Source organism: Pituophis catenifer, unplaced genomic scaffold, assembly GCF_029215685.1.
Source record: "Pituophis catenifer annectens isolate HBS135680 unplaced genomic scaffold, rPitCat1.0.hap2 SCAF_1, whole genome shotgun sequence".
Classification (NCBI taxonomy): Eukaryota; Metazoa; Chordata; class Lepidosauria; order Squamata; family Colubridae; genus Pituophis; species Pituophis catenifer.
This window is the reverse complement of record NW_027256881.1, coordinates 316,459,736-316,485,230: the sequence shown is the minus strand read 5'-3', so window position 1 is coordinate 316,485,230 and position 25,495 is coordinate 316,459,736. Positions and strand designations below refer to the sequence as shown.

Genomic DNA, 25,495 nt, shown 5'->3' with positions numbered 1-25,495 from the left:
GTATACTCTTCTTGTTGTTGTTTAATGAATGTGTTTTATATCAACTGCTTTTGCTTCCCTTTGGAGAGCATACTGAGCTTCTGATACAGTGCCATGCATAAATAAATGGTCGTAAAATTTAGTGTATTTTGGCATGTTATTTCAGAAGAATTGAATAAGCATGTTTATAAATCAAATTATATTTTTCTCAAGATAGATTTTCTTCTCATCTTTAGAAGGAATCATAATTGGATTGTATTTATCAATTTTTAAGGCTGCTGCTGAGTTTGATATCTACCACTCTTTTAATATACTTCTTTTCCAAGCTGTGGTGCAAAATAACACAACAACAATATCTATCCCACCTAATTGGCTGTTGTGTTACATTTCTAGTTTTTAACTTTGGAACTAAAATACTTCCTTTAATATTTCTCCATTTCTGGTTTGATTTCTAGATCACCAAAATTATATTATGTGGTATGGAAGGAGTGAATATGTATGTTATAAGATTTTAAATTATAACATTTTAAATCATGTTTGATGCTTAGCCTCCCCCTTGTTCCTTTATTTTGGAGTAGTATTACAGTGTTCATCAAAGATCTTTTAATGAAGATAAGGACAATTCATGATCAGAATCAACCTGATAACAGTCCAGTTTGACTGTATGAAAAATAACATTAATTAAAATGAACTTAGCACTGCTGGATTCATTGCTTAAATGTAATCAAGGAGCATCTGTCAAAATAAAAATGCTGCTAGCCTATATAACAAATTAAATTGATTTTAATTATTATGTTTATGAAAATAGTGTCTTTTACACATGCAGGCACATTGTGTCTATACATAAACAAAGAAAGTGTCTTAGAATCAATGCTTTTCCTTGAATTTTTTTTGTTTTACCCTATTCTATAGGAGCTTTCAGAAGGAAAATTAGCCAAGACAAAAACAACTAAAGAGGGTACAAAATGAAATAGCCTAACTAGTGGGCCCCCTTTCCTTTTTAATGGCTTCAAACTCTTCCAATTTCATTCATTCAGAAAGATGTGACAAACAGGATCAGCCATTCCAGGGCTATTTTCAGAGGTTTTAGGAGCTTTTTACTATCCCTATAATAAAATCACCACCATCATCATTGGGGGATTGAGAGAAAAGTAGATAAAGATAAAACTTGGCAATGGCTTACAACTGGAACATTAAAAAGCTAATTAGCATTAAAATTTAATTAACATTAAAAAATTAAAAAGTGAATACTGAGATAATATAATAAAAACACGAACAGAATACTGGCAGGAAAAATCATTACATGATCAACATCTGCAACAGATCGAGGGGAAAGTGGATAAAGATAAAACCTGGCAATTGTTTACAACTGGAACATTAGAAAAGAAACTGAAGGCTTGTTTGCATTAGTTTTTGAAGCGCAAGCCATTCAAACTAAGGCAATCAGGCCAGAATTGAAAAAATAATGATTCAAAGTGCAGATTCTGCAAAGAAGCACAAAAAGAAGATCCCACCAACTGATCATAAATAATAACAAAAATGAGTTGCCAAAATGATTCACTAGAGCATCTTTAAAAATTGTCATGAACCAGTAATGTAAAATTGGTGGAAACATATAGTTGAAAAAGTAGTAAAAAAAAAATAAGCACATGAAAATATTGTGGAATTTTTGAATATAGACCGATAAAGTTTTGGCTCAAAGCATAACAGATATAACTGTTGTTGAAAAGAAGAAAGTGCAGAAAATTGATTTGGCAACCTCATGAGATAGAATAGAGGACAAAGAATTGGAGATTACATAGTTTTAGGATCTGAAAATTGAAATTGAAAGATTATGGCATAAATTGGCCATGGCGATCCTAATGATTATTGGCACCCTGGGTGTCATACCCCCCAAAAAATCTTGGATGGCACTTAGAAAATCTGAACATTGACAAAATTTCTACTTGTCATTTGCAAAAGGCCATATTGCTTGGATCCCACATGTACCGCAAAGTATTATATGGCTAGTACTGTACATAAGAAAACTAGCAGGAAAAACAACAAGATCTGGCAATGGCTAAGACCAGGATGGTTGAAGAAAGAGATAGAGGAGTGAATCCTGGCTGCATAAGACCAAGCCTAAAGAACAAATGCATACAAAGTCAGAATTGAATAGACGGCACAGATAGCAAGTGCTTTCTGCAAAGAAGCTGAAGAAACAGGGCAGCTCACCAGGTTAGCTGCTGCAAGGAAATCTCACAGACAAACAATAAGATGACAAAGTAGCAACAGTGGTGCTTTGGTGTATCTACAAGAAATACCATTTGCCCAGAATCAAGAAATAGTCAAAGTAATAGAAAATGAAAAAAAGTTGTTGGACTTTAGAATTCAAACATCTGCCATGCAACATAATCAAGATGATTAGGGGACTGGAGGCTAAAACATATGATGAAGAAGTTTCAGGAACTGGGCATGGCTAGTCTAATGAAGAGAAGGACCAGGGGAGACATGATAGCAGTGTTCCAATATTTGAGGGGCTGCCACAGAGAGGAGGGGGTCAACTTGTTTTCCAAAGCATCTGAAAGCCAGACAAGGAATAACAGATGGAAACTGAACAAGGAGAGATTAACCTGGAAATGAGGAGAAATTTTCTGACAGTGAGAACAATCAACCAATGGAACAGCTTGCCTTCGGACGTTGTGGGAGCTTCATCACTGGAGGCTTTCAATATACTATAGAATTAGATAATTGGCAAAAATTATGGGAAAGAAATTACAAGTTAATAATGTCAGCAGCATACAAAGAAAACATGTACAAAATGTTTTATAGGTGGCACTTGCCACCAGCAAGAGTGGCAAAAATGTTCCCAAATATGTCACAAGAGTGTTGGAAATGTAAACAGGTACCAGGATCCTACTATCATATGTGGTGGACCTGTCCAATGGCAAAAAAATATTGGTAAAAGATAAAAAGGTAGTTAGAAGAGATGACAGCACAACAAATAGATCTAAAACCAGAACTCTACTTATTAGGTATACTACTGGGGAAATACAATAAAAGAATCACATACTTAATGTTACATGTAATAACAGCAGCTAGAATCACATATCCACAAAATTGGAAAAACGAAAGCATACCTATAGACAAAAAGGTAATAAAATATTAGAACGCGCCAAATTGGTCAGGTTAACGATGGAACTTAAGGATAAAGAGGAATCAGAGTATTACTTAACATGGGATTTATTGTACAAATGGTTAGATAACAGGTGTAGAGGTTAGTAACTTAATAACGAAAGAAGATTAACAAAATAGAAATAAATACAGTATATAGATATATATAAGAATACATATTGTAAGCAATAGTACTATTGGATGTATGTGACTATAGATTAAAATGTATAGAATGGCAAATGTATAGAGTGTTATAGTACAATTATGAAAATAATGGTTATAACTATGACATACATTATGTATTTAAAAGAGAATATACTGTATGACTACAAGAATAATGGTTATAATCAGGGTGTATAATACTATGTATACTTAAAAAGGATTTGATACAGCCAGTACACTGTTGTTGCAAAACTGGAAATGTGATGTATTATAAAGGAAAATGTATAATAAAAATATTTTTTTAAAAATGCCAAATCCAGACTAAACATCTGGTTGACTGTGTGAACAACCTCAATAAAGGGTTTATTATTAATTATTATTATTATTATTATTAACCTTAATTATGAAGGGTTTGGAAGCTAATTTGGACCCCTTTAGCTAGAAATATCATATAAAATAAGGTGAGTGATAAATTGTAAAGGTAACTGTTGGAGTTTCCACATTTGCTTACCTATGTATGGTATCAGGTTGAAGAAGGTAGCATTAAAATAACATCTGGGTTCTATAGTTTTCTTTTATAATTTTCCTTGGATTTGCCTCATATCCTAGGGGAGAAAGAGCATAGCTCTGGTACTTTTCTTAGAATGGAAGTGATTGTACCATCTGGTTGGATGGATCTCTGTTGTTTTAGCATGGACAAAGTTGATATTAAGGCCTTTATGATTTAATATAATCAAGCTATGTCTAGATACTTTCAACAAATCCATACTTCATGTTTAAATTCCAAAGGCTGCATGTTAGCTCACTGCATTTGATTAATAAAGTATTTCTGATAGTCCCTTCTCTATGTGAAGTTCCTGGATATGGAGAAAATGGCAGTGTCAAAATCCATCTTGAGTATTCAAATAAGCCCCTGTATAGTATGGAAACCCCCACCTCTGAAGACCAGAGTAGCACTGTCACTTTATCTTCAGAAAGATTGCTAAAATTTCCCTATTTTATAAGATATTGAGCTCCACTTGATTATTGATTACAACCAATCACCAGAATTATATAATTTATTTTAAGTAGTAGTGTCTGTTATGCCATTTTTGTTTCGTTATTACTTTGCATATAGAATCACACAATTGGGGCCATTAACAATGGATATATAAATAAATATAAATAAATAAAATATACATAAATAAAAAATACCTTTCAAGTTATGTTTCATAATAATAAACAGACTTCCCTTTTGATGTGGAGAAACATTGGATCATATTTTTATTATAATCTAAAACAAAAAGTATTTTGCACTGTATTAAATTACAGAATACTTAGTATGTTCATGATAAGATATACATAGTATACCACTTTTAGAAAAAAATGGTTCAATGATTGTTTTAGAAAGAGTGTTTGTAAATATACCATTAAGCTATAGCAGCATTTCTATCAGTTTAATGTTTAGATTCTCCATATTCTGACTTCTGACTTCCCATAATTTAATGATAGACTAGATAATTAAAAACAATAAAATGGATAAAATGTATTATAAATACAAACCACCTTGTCTACTTATGGCCAAAAATATAATCTGCATAAGAAGAAGCAATTCCCAGTTCAGTTTTACAGGTAATCCTTGATTTATGACCACAGTCGAACCCAACACTTCCACTGCTATGCAGGACAGTAGTTAAGTGAGTTGCACCCCATTTTACAACCTTTTTTGCCATAGTTATTAAGCAAATCACTGGACTTGTTGAGTGAATCATGCAGTCATTAAATGCTTTCACCATTGATCTTGCTTGTTGGAAACCGACTGGGAAGGTCACAAATGGTTATCACATGACTCTGGGACAGTGCAACCTGCCATGCCAGTTGCCAAGTGCCCAAATATTGATCATGTGACAACAGGGACGCCGCAATGGTTGTAAGTGTGAAGACCAGTTGTAAGTCACTTTTCCCTCTAGTGCCACTATAATTTCGAATAGTCACTAAACAAATGGTGGTAAGTTGAGGACATAGCATCTCGTATACGGCATCTGGTTGTCAGAAAACACAAAAAATTGAGCTGTGTTTAGACATTCCAGGTCTGAAGGAAGAGCTGATAATTCCAAGGAAAAAATGTTTTATTATATTCACCTTTCCATGTTTATGTCCATACATCATTCTGTAGATGATGTTCAACATTTGTTTCCACATTAGCAGTCACAAAGAAGCTATTTGTGTGTTGTCTAGTTTGAGAATTCTTATTTTTTAAGAAATTGACTAGCAATACTTTGCTATTTTGTTTGTAATGCCCACACATCCCCAAGATTATTCTCAGTATGTTAATTATCTTAAAACAATGGGCTCTAATTGCTACCAAGATGGCTGATAGATGATAATTGCAGTCTGAAAACAAACTTTTATTCTACCATATGACAATGCTTTGTCCTGTTTAGTTTTCCTAAAAGCATTTTCCCCTCACTCCAGAGTTCTTCAGATGTTAATCTAAAATAAACCAGCTGTCGCTTCTAGCCTTATGGGCCTATTGCCTTAAAAACCAAGTCCAACATTTCAAAGCAATACGTCTGATCAGAAGAAGGATTGTAACAAGGTGGGAGTGAAATTCTTCCAGGACTTTGAAATCTTGTTTCCTGCTGTTGTAGTATAGACTTGCGGCTAACAGCATCACGACACAGAAGGAAAGGCCCAGGAACAAAGGTAAGATCCTGATTGTCTGCTTGTGAGCTGGGGTGTTGCAAAAGAAACAGAGAAATGGATTAGCTTTCTCCTTTAAATATTGAATTCCTTATCACATTAAAACCTTTTTGCAGTTAGTAAAAATCTTGAAGAACTTGAGAAGGAGTATGGGTTTCTCTGAGCATTTGTGAAGAGGTGTCTATTGTTCTTCCAACTCAAGAATTTTCACCATCTCCTGCTCCTGTGTCTTTTTGGCTTTTTTAAGATTGCTGCTCAACAACCTATATTGTCTTTCATAGCACCCTGGGACCTGTCTTATTGTAATAACTACTGTCTTACTGTAATTACTTACTGTCTTACTGTAATTCAGCCTGATAGACTGTAACCTTGCCTCAACAGCAATGCATTGCAGATTGGAGTACTGCATATGTGGGGCTGCTCTTAGGACAATTTGGAGCCCAACCAAATACCGTATTTTTCGGAGTATAAGATACTCTGGACTATAAGATGCACCTACCTTTTTTGGTGAGGAAAACAAGAAAAAGAAATCTGCCTCTGCCTCCCAGCAATTTTGCCTCGTTGCAGCAAACAGCAAATAGCCTGCTTTACTTTCATTTTCGTTTCTAGCATAGCTTGATTACCACAAGAAAAAAAAAAAATCTGCTCCCAGCAATTTACCTCCTTGCAGCAAGCAGCAGAGGCCCGCGCAGCAATAGGCAATGGCAATCCCTGCATCCTGAAACAGCTGTGAGTCGGGAGGCCGATCCAAGGGACAATCAACTTGTGCTAATTAGGCTGTGCTGAAACTGAAATGGGCTGTTTCTTCTTGCTTGTTGCAAGAAGGATTGCTGGGAGGCAGAGGCCAAAGGGTGGGGGCCAGTGGGTGGGCGGGGCTACATTTGGTGTATAAGATGCACCCAAATTTTCACCCCTTTTGGGGGGGGGGAAAGGTGCATCTTATACTCCGAAAAATATGGTAACCTGTGGAACTGGCATTTGGATATTATGACTCCTATTGGTTTGATTACCTATTTAGTCCTGAAACCTATTTAAGGAACCCCATTGCCAAATGATTATTCATTCTTGGTATATATGATAAAGGGAAGCTATTATGTCTATTAAATTAATCAATACAGAAAAATGCGCGTACTGTTCACCTGTTGCCTATGCCTTTTTTTCCTGTTTCCTCTTGTAATGCATTGATTGAGTTGCTGGTCCTCATCTTACAACTGTAATTGAGTCCAGAATGATGGTTTAATACTTTAATACATACGGTGTGATGGTTTAATATCACACCGATTTAATAATCTTTTTTGCAGCTGTATTTGTTAAGCTGCTTTGTTAAGCAAATGCTGTGGTCATTAAGTGACCTGTTTTATTCAATGGACTTTTTTTTTTTTTTTTGCTGGAAACTAGAAGTTAATACTGGAAATTAGCAAAAAATGCTAAAAATTCTGGTGATATGACTACAGGATACTGCAAATGGTCACAAAACTAACCGGGTGCTAAGTGCCCAAAATACAATCATGTGGCCATGGGGTTGTATATGTGGCCATCAGAACTTTGGAAAAGGATTGTAAGTAGCTCTACGGAGGTCTGTTGTAACTTCAAAGTTGCTAAGTGACTAGTCATTAAGCAAGGACTACCTGACACTATACATTTCACAGAGCAGCGCTCCACCTATTTGTACTGTCTATTTATACTTCATAAAGTACCTGATAAATAATTTTCACGTTTATGTATTTCTTAGTTTTTGGTATGTGCGTATAAGTGGGTTCCATTTTGGACTTTAATGGTGGGATCAGACAAAGATACATTTGTTTTAATATGATTTTAATTTTAGTTTTGTTAAAATTGTAGTACAGTGTTACAATTACTCTCCATTCAATAATCTTTCCTTAAACACTGAAAAATTTGAAGAAACCTTGGCAGCTTTCTAGAGTAATGCTCAAAATATTGGTGAAGTTTGAAGCCATAACTGAGGAATCTCATTTTTTGTTTTAAGGTATAAACCTGTATTTTATATAAAAAACAACAACCCTAAGCATTAAAAAATAGGGTTAAAATCTTTATTGCTTCCATTTCCAATTAAATAATATAGGCAATTCTTTTCTAGAATTGTTTTTATTGTCATTTTTATGCAGGCTTTTCTCCAGGAAGCTCAGAAGAGCTTGAAGAGCCCCCTTCTCTCTCTTGGTTTGTGGTTTATCATATCTTTGTGAGGTAAAGTGGAAAGGTAGAAATATAATGAAACCCAGAACGGAATGAGGATTTGCGCAAAGATTTCAGCAAAGCATTTCACAGCACCTTGGCTAAGTTTAATAAAAATTCAGCAGGACTTGTGAGTACCTGAGTGAGACAATATCATGAAATCTCAGAGATATTGGCTAGATTGGAAAGTTGACAGACATCCTTTTTTTTTTTTTTTTTTTGCATGTAATGCTCAGGAACTGAACTCAGCTTACTGAAATCTTTGTCTCTAATGCTATTCAGCACCTGGATTGCTGCACCCTACTAGGCTCACCCTAACTCGGCCATCTTGATACTCATAATATATATCTATTTGAAACTGAAGAAGAAATACAACTGTCAGAAGTTCAGGGTTCAGAACCGATCCAGGTCATGCAAGGAACGCACAGGGCAAGTCGCTTGGACCAGAAGCATCGTTAATTTGAGAGCTTACACCAAGTTACAGTTCCCAAATGTTTACCTTTATACCTTTGCTTTGTTCCTCCCAGAACAGAGCCCATCCACTAGGAATTACTGGAAACTATAATTTGCTGACCAATAAGGCTGCTTGTTGATTAGGCAACCTGCTGAACTTTTGGGATTTTCACATATCAGCTGGTTTCTTGCTTAATTTACATTGCAACTCAAGGTAGCAGTCACATTAATAGGTGTAATATTTGGCATCCTTACCACCTTTGGCCACTTTTCACCTCCTTATCTTTTGTTTCAGTGTAATTTGAGGTGAAATCGGAGCAAGGAAAGTGCAGGTAAGGGAGGTTGGCTATACAGATATAGGTTGAATGTGAGGCTATAAGTACCTTCTTTATATAGGTTGAATGTGAGATTATAAGTACCATATCACTTAACAATTGCAATGTGTTAAATCTCCATGATGTTAAAAGGCATAATAAGTTCACAGTACCTCATGTCTTTCAATAAAAATTGTTACATAATCTAAAAAGGTACATAATCTAAAACTCCTCCTGATTTTTGTATCCTATATGAGGACAAAGGTTGATGGTGGTGAGCCTTATACTAAATCATTTAAGAACTGAATTACCACAATGGGGAGAATCATCCCACCTCCCACAGTGATAACATTGATTAATGATAGGAGATGAAGTTAATTGCTGGAGAAAAGCTGAATCAGATCATGTTTTGCATGAACAGTATGCAATCCTATGTGTTTCAGTATAAAAGATAGAAAAACATCATTTCCAACAGATATCCACAGATTTCTTTGTAAGTGAAACAACACCTTAAAAATTTGACTGTCACAACAGCACCAATGGGTAAGTCACTCCCAAAAACATGCCACAGGTAGTCCTCGACTTACGACCACAATTGAGCCCCAAAATTCTATTGTTAAGTGAGACATTTGTTAAGTGAGTTTTGCCCCATTTTACGACCTTGCTTGCCTCAGTTGTTAAGTGAATCACTGTAGTTGATAAGTTAGTAACCTGGTTGTTAAGTGAATCTGGCTTCCCCATTGACTTTGCTTGTCAGAAGGTCACAAAAGGGGATCACATGACCCTGCAACCATCATAAATAGGAGTCAGTTGCCAAGCAGCTGAATTTGGTCACATGATCATGAGGATGCTGCAAAGGTCTTAACTATGAAAAACAGTCATAAATCACATTTTTCAGTGCCACTGTAACTTTGAATGGTCACTAAATGAACTGTTGTAAGTCAAAGACTACCTGTACTGTCTGTACCAAATATTTATCACATACACACACACACACACACACACACACACACACACACACACACACACACACTCTGAGAGGCATCAGGGTCAATTGTCCATAAACATAAGGATATTAAAGATGGATGTTTAGAATTAGCATTTTAGGAACAGTAATTTCCTCGAATAGTAGTATTTTTTTGAATTTTTTTTCAAAGTCAATCTATCCAAAGTATAATGGGACAGAATAACAGTTGAATGGATATTATCCTGACAATGACTAGATTTAGACTAATCTGCATAAATCATATTAATAATAAGATGTAAAAATCTATGAGCAGTTTGTATATAAGGCAGCTTCCCCTCTCTCTATCCAGCTCTGTTTTGGAACTAACGTAAGTGTCAAGCTAGGACATGCTGATGGGTTGCAGAGCCAGATAAAACATCTGCTTCACCCAACGTGGCAATTTTTATTTAAGGTGCTTTGCTATTATTTTGTAATAATGGTATTCTTTTATAAAGCTATTTGTGCATGGAAAATCTGCGCCTCAGATAATGATTTTAAAAAATTGAATAGACTACAGCCATTTGTCTGTTATATGCATATAGCTCGTAAGTGGAATTTAAAAAAACAAAACAAAAACCCTGCCATTGCTGTATCATTATGGGTAAAGGTCCACCATTCACTCTGGCCTATTTAAATTACCTGCTATTACCCGCTCCAGGATTCATGGTAAACACACTTAAGCTGTCAGGCCAAGGCACATGACGAAAGGAGAAGTCATAAAGTCAGGCAACCCAGCCCATAATAATGTATCAAAATGTGTGAGGGGGAAGCACAATGCTAAGAGCAAATCGTTTTAAAACACCCAAGAAACTGAATCAATGTTCTCTAATAGAGTCGGGGGAACTACTTGCAGCAAATGATTTATTCATCTTTCATGAAGCCGTTCTTTCCGCTTGCAAATTATCTTTGAACAGCCTTCCATTTTCTTTGTTAAATCGATTGCTATTTAAAATTACTCTCTTTTGTCCCTTCTGTGAATAGTTGCCAGTAGCTTGTTTGCTTATTCCTCCATGCATGTACTGATTCAAAAAGTTATTTTGCTTCCATCTCATTTATTATTATTGTTGGTCACATAGTCAGCCAGATGTTGAGACTGGATTTGGCATTTTTATCCATCCATCAAGTCCTTTCCAAAGATGGGGAGAAAGGCAGATGTTGTTTCATGGTGTCAAAGGTATTGTCACAGAAAGTAAGCTGTTCCAAATAGAGTTGTGTTGTTTTTTTCAATTGACTGATGGTGATTTTGTCAGTGTTGAAGGTGTTCAAGTGATGCTCCAGATGTTTTGAGATTGTACCCAAGACCTTTTACCACAGTCATTCTACTTCTATTTGCAGGTATTTGTATTTTGTGATTTTGTCCAGTTCTTTGTTTTCTATTTTGCTGTCTCCAGATACTGTCATGCCTACTGTTTTAATCTGTAGAGTCTTTCTATTGGATGACTGTTAAATCTCAGGTTTTATGTGGCAGGTGCTTGTCTATTTGAATTCTAAAATCCTAGAACAATTTGGCTTCTTCATTTTCTATTATTTTGTTGGTTTCGTGGTCCAACCAATTTTTGGTGCAGGCAAATGGTATTTCTGGCAGCTATTCCAATGCACCATTGTTGCTAATTTGTCAGGCCATTGTTTGTAGTCAATCTGTGCAATCTTCTTGCAGTGCCTAACTAGGTTTCTTCAGCTTCTTTACAGAGCTGGCATTAGCTGTTGTTGCTGTCTTCTCAATTCCAGCTTTTATGCATTTGTTCATTATTTGTTGGTTGGTTTGTTTATCGAATTTATTAGCCACCCATCTTACCACAGGGTAATTCTGGGTAGCTTACAATCTTAAAAATAAAACTATATAAATAGAATGTTGCAAAACTATAAAAATAGAAAATATGACACCTAAAAGATGGAGAGAGAAGGAGTAGGATGAGCAGGGAGGTAGGTAGAATCTGATATTAATCTGCAAGCTACCTCCAACATGAAGCTCTTCCTTTGGACCCCCAAGCCAACTGGCAGGACCAGGTCTTTAGGTCTTTAGGAAGGTCAGAAGGGTTGGAGAGGGCCTCTCTCCAGAGTGGAGGAAGATGTGTTCCAGAGGGCAGGCATAACAGCAGAGAAGGCCCTTCTCTTGGACCCTGTCATCCAGAATTCCCTGACCAACAGGAACAGAATACCATCTCTGCTGGCATGGACCGGGGGTGTGGGGGGATCCCAGGGTGATGAAACAGGTAAGCTGGACCTATGCCATGAAGGGCTTTAAAGATGATTATCAACATCTTGAATTGCACCCAGAAGCAAACTAGCAACCAGTGCAGTGTATTACTGTACCATGACTTCTAATATCTGAAATAAATGATCTGAGATTGCTTGTTTCTTAACTGAGCAAGAGAAAGCTCAACTGCTTCCATATATCTTCAAATTATGTACTCAGAAATGTAGTACTTTAATTTATATTAGCTTCTTGCCCCAGAGACATTGCAACTAGATTTCCCAGAATTCCTAGCTATTGAACATGTGGACAGAGCATGTAGGTTGCTATAGTCTCAATCTATCTTGAAAGCAAATCTTTAAAAGAAGCCATTTTGGCTTTTGGGAATTTATCCTTTTAGACCAGGCTTTCAGCTGCCATGTGCCAGGTGAAAACAGAGGGCATGCCTGCAAACCTTACCTCCATAGATTCTATGAAATCCAAATCTCAAAGCTCTGCAGAGTCCCCATGTCAAGTATTAAGGACACTTTTAGTAAGTCTTTACAACAAGCTTGCAAATGGCCAGATAAATGCATGAAGGCACTCAGGATTTCTCTAAAAGTCCTGATTCAAAAGGAGAAATGGTTAAGAATATATCTCAGTCTTACCCAACTTTCACATCTTTTAAATGAGTAGACCTCAACTTTGAGAATACTCAGGACAACAATGCTGAGAAGGGAATTCTCAGCAATTCCATATTGCTGAAGGTCCACCTAGACTGAGAAGGATGATTTATGACTATCCTTTCTCTCCTGTTTTATGCTTGCATCACTAGTAGTCATACTTCTTTTTATTGGTATTAAAATTTTCTTTTAATCCATAAAATTGCTTGTTCTCACTCTGAAGTTTCGCTGAGAAGTTCTGTGTGTGTGTGTGTTTGTGTGGCAGAATAAAAGTAAAATGAAGTCTGTCATTGGCAATTTTATCTTGCACTCCAGTGTGTGTGAGGAGCCTGCTACAGCTAGTTCATCATTGCTACATACCATCTTCATTTCTTTGATTGATGCATCTCTCTACCAGGTTAGGTGGTATGTACATACCTAATACATACAATAGCTCTATAAGACAGGCCATTGTTATTACATAACCACTTATTTCAAAAACATAGAGGGATTAATGCTAAGATGGAAAGCCTGGCCCAAGATCACCTAATGAATTCCTGTCAGAATGATATTTGAGCTAGGGAAGAATTATAATACTTTGGATCCATTCCAACTGATTTGTATTTTTATAGCGGGTATGCATTAGGCATTATTAATAATAATTGCAACAAATAATATATGTCTCACAGTCAGTGTATAAAAGGTTATGGCCATACAACTATTCAGTCACAGTAGGCAATGTCTAGAAAATAGCCCGCGAACTTGTAGTATATCACAAAGAAAATCTTTGGGGATTAATTCAAACAGGCAAATTGGATAAGGTTGGAAATTGCCCAGTTAAGACGCAAATACTGATCTATTTAGTTGCAAATGTAATGAACAGCTTTATAAAGCTTCAAACAAAGTGAGCAAGATTTCTATTTCAAAAGTCATTCAATTTAATTTAGCTGATTCCAGTTTCTTTCTGTAAAAGAACATGCCTGCTCAGATTTCTTCTTAAAAAGTTCTAGGATTTTTGGCTGGACACTGTTGCCTTCCTTATGCATTGGACAAGTCCAATGCATAAGGAAGGTAACAAATATAAAATATGTTTTTGTGTTTTGTGTACATATCAGCGTCCCAAGCTAAACATTTAATTAATTAATTAAATTTATGTGCCACCCATCTCACTATTAGAGCAACTCTGGTAATATGATGGTGACTGAGACAAAACTCCGATGTTGCCTTTTCTGCTAAATAATGATTATGTTCCTAGGTGGACAGAAAAATAGGCAATCAAGGGTATCTTCAGGGTGTGTATGTCAAAAATCAAGGCAATAGGCACAACCAGGGGTGAAATCCAGCAGGTTCTGACAGGTTCTGGAGAACCGGTAGCGGAAGTTTTGAGTAGTTCATAGAACCGGCAAATACCACCTCTGGCTGGTCTCAGAGTGGGGTGGAAATTGAGATTTTGCAGTATCCTCCCCCTGCCACACCACCAAGCCACAGCCACCAAGCCATGCCCAGAGAATCAGTAGTAAAAAAATTTGAATTTCACCACTGGGCACAACCGATGCAGTTGAGGCACTTTTCAAATGCATTGCTTGAGGCACATAAAAACAGGTGGGGCTTCAAGTATATGGCTATGACTGCCATCTTGAATTTTTGACCCCTCTATCTTACTCTATGCAGTAATTTTCTTTACTGACTTCTTCAGTCTTTCTTTGATACTGGTTTTGTCACTAATCCATTATTTGGCATTTCATTTTCTTTTTAAGTTCATTGTTCCCTTATCTTTAACTATATTGTAAGTACAGATGGTAATAGAAAATCTCATCTCTGCAGATGTGTTTTCATTTCTTCAAAATGTGTCAGATATTGCACTACTGGGGGTATCTGAAGAACAATGTTAGTCATTAGACACATGACTCTACACAATGCTGAATTCCCCTTGTGGAGTGTGATTATTTTTCACAGGATGCCCCAGGGTGAGGAATATTTGCATATTCTGAAATATTTTCAGTAAATCAAAATGGTGGCTATCAAGAACTGCCACAAAAATTAGCTGCACTATTCTCATCTATTGAAGCAAAAGGAAGAGTTGAACAATTGTGGAATAATGAAAGCAAATGAGAAACAATAAACCAATTATTTGCCTTTTTTGCCCTAAAAGACAATTATTAAATTAATGGTTTTTAAAAACAAACTTCCATGCAAGATGTTGCGATATGACTTCATTTAGAAATAAATTAAAACAGGCTGCACTTGATTTGTTACAAAATGAATGTTCTCCTTATATGCAGCTTTAAATGACAGAGGGCCTTATACAAGAAAGTTCAACTTTGAACTGGTTTGTTACTTATTCAGGTGTCTTAAATCTACCAGTTGAAGAACATATGTTACCCTATAAAAAACCTCTTTTGTAATCATGCTACTCTTTTTGAAAGGAGTTCCAAAAATAACTATGGATCCTTCTCTGGATATTCTGGAAAATGTCATTCTACTCATCTTTAAGGGAACTATTATCAAGCAGCTAGGTCTGTCCTCCTCCAAGATAAATATCTATAGTAGATGTCTCCTCCTGTCAATGGAATTGCCATATGGGTTAGGATCCTAATTTATTAGGCTTTTCTCTTATATTAAGATGGGACTCTCCATTTTAGACATAGAGAGGTTTTTTTGGTTGCTTTCTACACACGATGAAATGGGGGATGAGGATGGGATCCCAATAGGATGCCATTATTTTCTATTACTCAGACCCCCCCCCAACACACACCAGAGGTGGTATTCAGCAGGTTCTGACCAGTTCTGGAGAACTGGTAGCGGAAATTTTGAGTAGTTTGGAAAACTGGTAAATACCACCTCTGACTGTCCCCGCCTCCATCTGGTCTCTGTCTCCTGAGTCCCAGCTGATCAGGAGGAAATGGGGGTTTTGCAGTATCCTTCCCCTGGAGTGGGGTGGGAATGAAGATTTTATAGTATCCTTCCACTGCCACGCCCACCAAGCCACGCCCACAGAACTGGTAATAAAGTTTTTTGAATCCCACCACTGACACACACACATACACAAACATATGTGCACACACACATTTCACATGGATATTCACCTGAGTATTATCTTCCCAATGCAATTGTTGGCCGTGTGGCTTAGCTAGGTTTGGAACATGGAGAAAACTTTGGGGAGGGAGTTCTTGGGGAGATGGGGAGTCAGTGTGTTAGGAATACTTAATCCATGTGGGGTGAGAATTCTAGAAATTATAGACTAACCCACATCACGGATACCAAATTAGACAAATCTATGTTATGGAACATTTTGAGTAGACATCCATTTTATAAATCCATTTCAGTTATAAGAAGAATGATGAAATGACTTTGCTTGTTGTGGAAATATAGCCTGTTGTAAGAAAACAATGATTTTGTAACCATGCTTTCTATTTTATTCCCAACCCCCCAAAACGTGACAGAATAAAAAAAAAATCTGCTTTTTTTTTTAGAGTCACCCATGGTACACAAGGATAGATCATCTGCTTGTATCTTGGAATGATATTTGTTGATAAAAGCCATCCAAATCTTGATTTAGGGAGAAATCTACTGCAAATGGAAAAATGTCTGTTCTGCCAAAATGCTTTCATTTTTCAGTCTATATAGCTGAGCCACATTGATGGTTTGTGTTGTCATTTGGCAACATAAAATTTATCAGAGACCATTTGCACTAAAGGATATAAATGGGTGAGTTGGCAGTAGAAAATGAGGATTTCTTATCACTATTCCAAACATGATTTTTCATTGTGAGCTTTGTCATCATAGCAACTTTATAATAGCTCATGTAACTTTATAGTAACTGTTTTAAATAGAAGTAGGGACAAACAATTCATATATTTTGTTTTCACTCAATTTTTCATGTTTACAACTTTGAATTTGGTTTGATATGCTTTCACTTTTTGTAGCACTTTTCTTTTTAAAAAATATCTGCATTTGTGAACCTTTTCTGTGTGCAATTTTGTATACATTTTTTATTTGTACATTGTACGTACTTCAGTCTATAATAAGGCATTTAATGAACACGTTCAGCTAGTATATATTACTGCATACATGATATTGTAGCAACTGCATTTTAGGAAGTATTGTTGAATTGTGAACAGACAGAACAATTAACATCTAAGTTTATCATACTGCTGTTCAACAATTTTCTAAAATGGGGTGAGGAGGCAAAAAGTGGATCTTTTAGCATCCTTTCTGCAGTTCCTCTGAGGATGTCTGTCCCAAAAAAATATTGCCTTTTTTTGTATTTCTTGAAGAAATTGTGATATTTTAGGACTTCAGGTGCCCACTTCATTTTATAAAATCTCAAATCTCCTCTCTTCTCAAATTGGATCCTGGCTTTCACATTTTTGTATTGTTCTCAAACTATTAATAGCAGTTGCTTAAGAAATAATGGAAGATAAATTATACTTTCTAGATAGAAGTCACTGAGTAACTGTAATCCTGACCTTGCTTGGAAGTTGATTTAATAGATGACATTAATAATTTAGAGGGACATTTCCAAAACATTTTATTACGTATTATTGCACTATGGTAGTGTGAAAAGCAGTTTTTAAATCAAGAGTAAAGGAACATCCCAGTACCCTTTAGACACTTATGAAACTTCTCTGAGCCCCACTAACACTATTAGTGCATGAGAAAGTTATACTTGCAGGATAAAATCAGTGTTGGGACCGAAAGGTAGTCTTTCTGTATTTGATTTTAGCTTCCAGCCTCAATTTTTATCCTGAAATTCTTTCTCAAAGATTTCCATTCATTTATTTGGGAGTAAAGTGTACTTATGAAATAAAAACACAAATTAAACATAATCTGAGAGGTTTTTTTGAATGTTCTTGTGGAACATTGTGGGGATGGATGGGTTTGTAAAAACTTGGTTAAATCTTGAGACAACGATGGAGGAGTTTTTGGAAACTCATTTATTTGTAATTTTAGTGTGTCATGGAAGATTTACCTGCGCCTACTTGTTTTTCTTAGTAAAGTGGCATAATGTTTAATGTGTAGAGCTATGATCAGTGAAACCCAGCTTAAATTCCAGTCTCAGTCGTAACTCACTGAATGACTTTCTTTCAACCCAATCCATACAACAGCATTTTGTTGTGAGAAAAATTGGGGGATAGTTGGTGTATGCTGTATGTCACCTAGAGAGCTCACACAGAAAATTCTAACATCAATCAATCTTCATGTGAAGCTATATTATAAACTTCCTGATACCTGCTCAGACCACTTATTCTTATAAATCTTAGTTATCCTTTTTGAATGATGGCAACTCGTCAGGTTCTCAAGAGTCCTTTTGAAGTCCTCTCATATTTGGAATCTGATCCCTCAAAACATTTCTTTGTCTGATTTGGGTCTTTCTGCATGCAAACAATGTACTCAACCACTAGGCCCTTTCCTTTTTGATTATTTATGACCAAAGCATTTGCATGTAGGGAAGAGTTAGGCACATATTTAAACAAAACAACATCCATACAATATGTGTAAATGAGATCTATGGTTATTCATTGACTATGCTTTAAGTCTAAAGAATGAGTCTTGTGCACCAAAGAGCAACCCCCAAAAGATAAGATTTTCTTCTCTTGATCTTAGAAAAGTGAGTCTCGTATTCCGCTTTAGGGGTCACTTCAGGGGTTGCATAGGGATACAGCCACAATTCAATAAAGATATCTTAAAAATAACTCAAAGCTACTTTAGAACGCTTCAAAAAGATTGAATATGACAGATCATAACTGAGAAAGCCTGAAACATACAGTACCATTTGTAATCATTTCTCCTGGTTCCCGGAATCGAACTCTTCTCTCTACTTTTTCCTTTTCTCTCAATGCTTGTTTCATGGAAGATTTTTTCCTTAGTATGGATGGAGGACATTGGGTAAAACGTGGCTAAAGAAAAAAGAAAACACTTGAGCATAAGATAAATGTCCAGTTAGTTTATGTGATGGTGTGACAATTGGTTACATGTAGTTTGGTTATAAGATTCTTTGAATCTCTTTGTCCTACTGTAAGAAAGGGTTGATTGGCAAGCTGCTGAAGATTCAAGTCAATTAGTAGCAACTACCGGTATAAATGGATAAAGAAAATAAAATGGGGAGATAATTGAGAAATGGCTTACTTGGTATTAGAACAGAGGTGGTATTCAGCAGGTTCTGACCAGTTCTGGAGAACCAGTAGCGGAAATTTTGAGTAGTTCAGAGAATTGGTAAATACCACCTCTGACTGGCCCCACCTCCATCTATTCTCTGCCTCCTGAGTCCCAGCTGATCAGGAGGAAATGGGGATTTAGCAGTAACCTTCCCCTGGAGTGGGGAGGAAATGGAGATTTTACAGTATCCTTCCCCTGCCACACCCACCAAGCAATGCCATGCCCACCAAGCAATGCCACGCCCACCAAGTCAAACTCATAGAAACGGTAGTAATTTTTTTTGAATTCCACCATTGTATTAGAAGGAAAGAAAAGGAAGGAAATCTGGGATAAGATTTAGGAGATGATTTAGCAATTCTATTTTTTTTAAAAAAAGCAAGTTAGGAGGAAGTAACAATATGAAGCACTTAAGAATTTGACATAATGAGATGTCTACAGTAATTATATGTGCAAGTACATCATTTCAAGTGGGATAAATTACCATCATTCCAGATAATTATTACCTCTGAATCCTCCATGTAGGCTTTAGTTGATGAGAATAACATACTAGAAAACAGGGTAACGTCCATATCTCAGTATCCCATACTGAAGGAAATAAATCCTATTAAATAGGAAAGCAATATTCAAAGAAGCTTAGTTGATAATAAAGATAATAAAGATGTGTTTAATGTGGGCCATTAGTTGGAATCAGCTTTGAGTGGAAATCAAGTTCCAGAAGAAATGGAGGAGGGAAATTTGATCCATGAAACACTAAAAGAGATTAGTACAATTAGGGTTGTACTGAATCTTTCTTCTTAAATAACATGTCCAACAGTTAAAATGTCCATAATGCTATGTTATCTCAGTTGGAATTAAGCAATGGATGTTTGATAATATGAAGCCTATAGCTTATAGTAGCATCCAGCTGACCTTGGCTGTTTTTCAAACAGCTAAACAGGATTAGAGCTCACTAGTGTATAGATGGCAGACTACCAGAAATCCCATGACTGTAGGCTACATGACAAAGTTAAAAAAGAAATATCTTGGAACAAAAACATGGCAAACAACTTTGACATTACTTCCCTCATTGGGCCATCCAAAGAAGCCCACAAATCTTTCCTTGCGATCCACAAGACCCCTTCTTCACTAATGATTTATTTTTTATTTTATTATTTTTTATTTTTTATTTTTAAATTTATCTACTGCCCTTCTCCCTGAGGACTCAGGGCGGTGTACAGCCAGAATTAAAAAACATGGAATACAAATATTAAAAAACAATTAAAATATATATAAATTTGGCCTAAGATTAAAAATACAAACCAATTAAAACATTTAAAATTTCTTCTTAAGCCAGCCCGGCTTGCTGGAAAAAGTGAGTTTTAAGGGCACGGCGGAAGGCACTAAGGTCTTGGATTCTCCTTATCTCTGGGGGCAACTGATTCCAGAGGGTAGGTGCCCCCACAGAAAAGGCCCTCCCCCTGGGGGTCACCAGCCTACATTGATTGGCTGATGGCACCCTGAGGAGGCCCTCTCTGTGGGAGCACGATGGGAGGTCGTCGGTAGCAGCAGGCGGTCTCGAAGATAACTAGGCCCGATGCCATGGAGCGCTTTAAAGGTGATAACCAACACCTTGAAGCGCACCCGGAAGACCACTGGGAGCCAGTGCAGGTCGCGCAGGAGCGGTGTTACATGGGAGTGCCATGTTGCTCCCGTCACTACCCGCGCTGCTGCATTCTGGACCAGTTGGAGCCTCCGGGTGCTCTTCAAGGGGAGCCCCATGTAGAGAGCGTTGCAGTAGTCAAGGCGAGAGGTGACGAGGGCATGAGTGACTGTGCACAGGGAATCCCGATCAAGAAAGGGCCGCAACTGGCGAATCAGGCGAACCTGACAAAAGGTCCTCCTGGTTACAGCCATCAGATGTTCCTCCAAGGACAGCTGCCTATCCAGGAGGACTCCCAGATTGCGAGCCCTTTCTATGGGGGCCAAAGACTCGCCCCCAATAGTCAGTGATGGAGTCAACTGACTATATCAGGATGCCGGGAGCCACAGCCACTCAGTCTTGGAAGGGTTGAGCTTGAGCCTATTCCTCCCCATCCAGATCCGCACAGCCTCCAGGCACTGGGACATCACTTCAAGGGCATCATTGGGGTGGCCTGGGGTGGAGATGTACAGCTGGGTGTCATCAGCATACTGGTGGTATCTCACCCCGAAGCCATGGATGATCTCGCCCAGCGGCTTCACATAAATGTTGAACAGAAGGGGCGAGAGGACCGATCCCTGTGGCACTCCACAGATGAGAGGCCTCGAGGTCGACCTCTGCCCCCCTGCCAACACAAACTGTGACCGGTCAGAGAGAAAGGAGGAGAACCACTGCAACACGGTGCCTCCTACCCCCAACTCTTCCAGCCGGTGCAGCATGATACCATGGTCGATGGTATCAAAGCCGCTGAGAGATCTAACAGGACCAGAACAGAGGAGCAACCCCTGTCCCGAGCCCTCCAGAGATCATCAACCAACGCGATTTAAAGGGTTCTTAAGAGTCATCCAATCATTGTTGTGCCAAAATAATAGTAATGCAGATAAACTTTATATCTATTTAACAGTGGGTAGCTGATACAGAAATGATGTTAGTTATCTGGACCCAAGTACAAAATATTATTTGCTGTACTATGTACAGCAAATAGTATTAAATACTATGTATTTAATATTAATATGGGCTACATAAAGATCTGGATTCAAAGGGCAAAATGTGGATCTTCATACAGTTAAGTATGGGTAACATCTTATATCTTATATCCTTGGGATTGTTCAGCTACCAAGCCATGCAAGTCATCTACTTTAATATTCTCACGTATGCTCTGAAGTACAGTATGTTCTTTCAGTTTGGGCCAAACACCAATGTTCTCAATAGCACAATAGTTTCTTTTAGCTTGTTTTTGTACATAGATTAACGCCCTCAGAAATCAGCCTAGTTGTGGACAGCTCATTCATCTTTCTCATGCTAATGTAATATGATTATATTACACAGATATGATACAAATTAGATCACTTTTAATAATAAAGTGGAATTAGAACATTAGCATTTCCTTTCAATATTATAATAAAATTATTCTAGAAATTTTTGTTGGGAGGCAATGTGGTTTACCATAGTCTAGGATTTCAATACTCTAGTCCTGCTCTAGTTAATTCTTAATCCCAGGTACTGCTCTACTCTACTACCTGGAATTAAGATGACTCAGCACTGATTGCTGAAACATGTTTTTTAAATTGGTTCCTGCTGTGTCAATGGCACCTGGAAGAGTTTCTTTTCTAAAGCTATTTGTTTTGGACTCTTCTTCAGATGGGGAAGAGATGATGCCTTTTACAGGTAGTTCTTGCTTACCAACCATTCATTCGGCAATCATTCAAAGTTATGATGGCCCTGAAAAAGGACACTTATGACTAGTCCTCAAAGTTGAGGCAGTCACAGTGTCCCCAGGGTCATGTAATCATGATTTGGGTGCTTGGCAACAGCACCTTTTCAATCACGTTTCTGGTCTTCACAGTTGGCTTTTGGCATGCCAAGTTAGTGGGGAAACTGACAGGAAGCCAGAAGTTGTAGTCATGTGACTCCTTGCTTCACAATCTGTGGTGACCACTTAACAACCACAATTGGAATTAATGTCATTGTCAGGTTTAACACATGTTCTTTCATTTTATGACCATGTTGCTTAGTAGCCCCAATTGTGGTTGGTAAGTGAAGGCTACCTGAATTGCCATATGAGAAGGGGAAAATTGTTGCCTTTATTAATATCCCCCCCTCCATTTTAAGAATCTCAACAAGAACTGAACTGTGAGGGAATCCATAGCGACTCTGCACACCAGGTGGGAAAAAAAATGTTTAAAAGTGTTTGTAATTCTAGACTTCTCTTCTAATGTTCATGTCAAGGTTCTGACTAATGAACTCAACCAATTCAGCACTCCGAGACTTTCAGCTTTCTCAAAGGACTGGTTTATCGGCACATTTGAAAGCAAAACCAGCTCTGGCTATTTCCTGCACTTTCAGTATAATTAAAGAATAGAGAGCTCCCTCCCTCCTTGTCACAGGTCTCATTGTTCAATTAGATGTTCTGGGGTCTTCTTGATAACCACTTCCAGTCTCTGGCAGCACCTGTTGGGATGACCTTGGTTCCCACAAGATACTAAGGTGTTGATGTTTGGTCTGACATTCCAGAGCTCCCTCCCCCCCCTCCCCAAAGTGTGTCAAGCTGCAAAATGGAGAAAATGGCTGTAACAGGCCTGATCCATTTCGAAGTTGACAGTTCATGGGGCACATTTTTAAGGAACCACTTAAGGATTTTGAGAAATGGTTTGATTCATGTTTTAAACTAAGCTGATTTTCATGCCCTGGAAGAATACATAGGAATTCTATATTTTCTCCTAATTTCTCCTAATTTTATTATATAGTTCCTTCTTAAAAATACTAGAATACATTTTGCCTCTATTCAGTCACATGTAGTTCACATCTAGAGACTGCTTGGACAGGACCCTGAAGTTTTCTTGGCAAAGTTTTTCAGAAATAGTTTGCCACTGTCTCCTCCCTAGGACCGAGAAAGAGTGATTTAACAGATTAACAGAGTTGGAAGGGACCTTGTAGGTCATCTAATCAATCCTCCCACTCAAGAAGGAGACCCTACACCATATCTGACAAATGACAGTCCAATCTTTTTTTTGAAAGTCTCAAGTGAGGAAGCTCCCACAACTTATGAAGGCAAGCTGTTCCATTGGTTGATTGTTCTCACTGTCAGAAAGTTCCTCCTCATATCTAGGTTGAATCTCTCCTTGTTCAGTTTCCATCCATTATTCCTTGTCTGGCCTTCAGGTGCTTTGGAAAATAGCTTGACCCCGTCCTTTCTGTGGCAGCCCATCAAATATTGGAACACTGCTGTCATGTCTCCCCTGGTCCTTCTCTTGACTAGACTAGCCACGCCCAGTTCCTGTAACCATTCTTCATATGTTTTAGTTTCCAGTCCCCTAATCATCCTGGTTGCTCTTCTCTGCACTTTTTCTAGAGTCTCAACATCTTTTTTATAGTGTGATGACCAAAACTGGATGCAGTACTCTAAGTGTCATCTTATTAAGGCTTTATAGAGTGGTATTAGTACCTAACTTGATCTTGATTGTATCCCTCTGTTAAGGCAATTTAGGATTGCATTGGCTTTTTTGGCTGCCGCTGCACACTGCTGGCTCTCACAGTCACTGCTATTAAGCCTGGTTTCACCCAGTCTATATGTGTACTTTTGGTTTTTCTTGCCTAAGTGTAGGACTTTACTCTTTTCTCTACACTGAATTTCATTTTGTTAGACAGGGCCCAGTGTTCCAGTCTTTCAAGATCCATCTGGATCTTGAGCCTATCTTCTAGGGTGTTAGCTATTCCTTCCAGTTTAGTATCATCTGCAAATTTGGTAAGTTCCCCTTCTATTCCTTCATCTAAGTCGTTTATAAAGATATTGAAGAGTACTGGGCCTAAGACTTTGGGCTTTTTGCCTAAGGCAAAAAGAAGAACTCACAATGTCCTGGCTTCTAGCCTGATTACTTAACATCACATTAAATTACATTAACATCAACATACAGGATATAATGGACAAAATGTATATTAAAGCAAAAAATAAAAAATGTAGAATTTTTTGCATTTAGCAAAGACATAAAAACATTTGCTTAACTTTCAAGTAAAGAAATACAAACCCCAGCAGAAGAAAATGTAGTTCTCCAAAACAGTTGATCTTGTGAAATGGAGCAGCTCTGGAACTGTTTCTGTATTGCTGCAAAACCCTTTGCCTAAATGGACTTTCTTTCTTAAAAGGTTCCTGGTTGCATGTATGGTATTACATCGTGCTGTGATTCATTCCCAGTTCTACATTCCTAATAATAATATTGCATTTGTATGGTGCAAGAAAGATCTTGTCCTTCAAGGAAAATACTGCAGACAAATTATTACATTGGGCTGATAACACTATTCATTCAGTGTCTGTGTTTGTGTGTGGGAGTTAGAAGGAGAAACGCATGTATCCAGAGGTTTGTTCCATTTTCTGAATCTAATTTGCAATGGCACCATTTTGTGTGTAGATTGTGTCGGTTACTTTTATATACTAAACCCAATCACATCAAAACATCCAAGCCTTCTTTTGTTATAAGAAACCCTGAATGTTGCCATCAAGAAATAAAATCTCAAAGCGTCTACACTGAAAAAGTCACCTGAAAGTGTGTAGCTTGTCTTAAATGTAAAATTTTTAGTAAAACCAGACAAATTTATGGATCTAGAGAATGCAAATTACATCTTCCTCTGGTCCCTAACCTTTTTAGCCCAGATGGCTTTCCATTTCATACCCAGTACCTAGTCAGGATCATTGTGGCATAATTGTGGGTTTAGTTACCATCTGTGACTATCTGCTACAAGCATTCCAGAATTCTTACCTTTTTTTTCTTGTGCATTGGAGAAACTGAAAGCAGACATTTATGCTGCAAAAAAAAACGACATTTGCAGAACTTCTGAAAGCCTTGGAAAAGAAGTTCCTTCAATACATCTGTGAAGAATGACACA

At 37.4% G+C, this 25,495-nt stretch overlaps 1 protein-coding gene across 1 annotated transcript; it reads right to left on the bottom strand.

The window, feature by feature from the left end:
• Positions 1–5,712: 5,712 nt before the first annotated feature.
• CUNH14orf180 (chromosome unknown C14orf180 homolog) lies at positions 5,713–25,400 on the bottom strand. Its single transcript, XM_070931582.1, has 4 exons — positions 25,369–25,400; positions 19,440–19,537; positions 18,551–18,677; positions 5,713–6,006 (listed from the first exon to the last, which is right to left on the bottom strand). The coding sequence occupies exons 2-4, from the start codon at positions 19,503–19,505 to the stop codon at positions 5,804–5,806; spliced, it is 396 nt and encodes a 131-aa protein (XP_070787683.1). The 5' UTR covers positions 19,506–19,537; positions 25,369–25,400; the 3' UTR covers positions 5,713–5,803.
• Between the last annotated feature and the right edge of the window lie 95 nt (positions 25,401–25,495).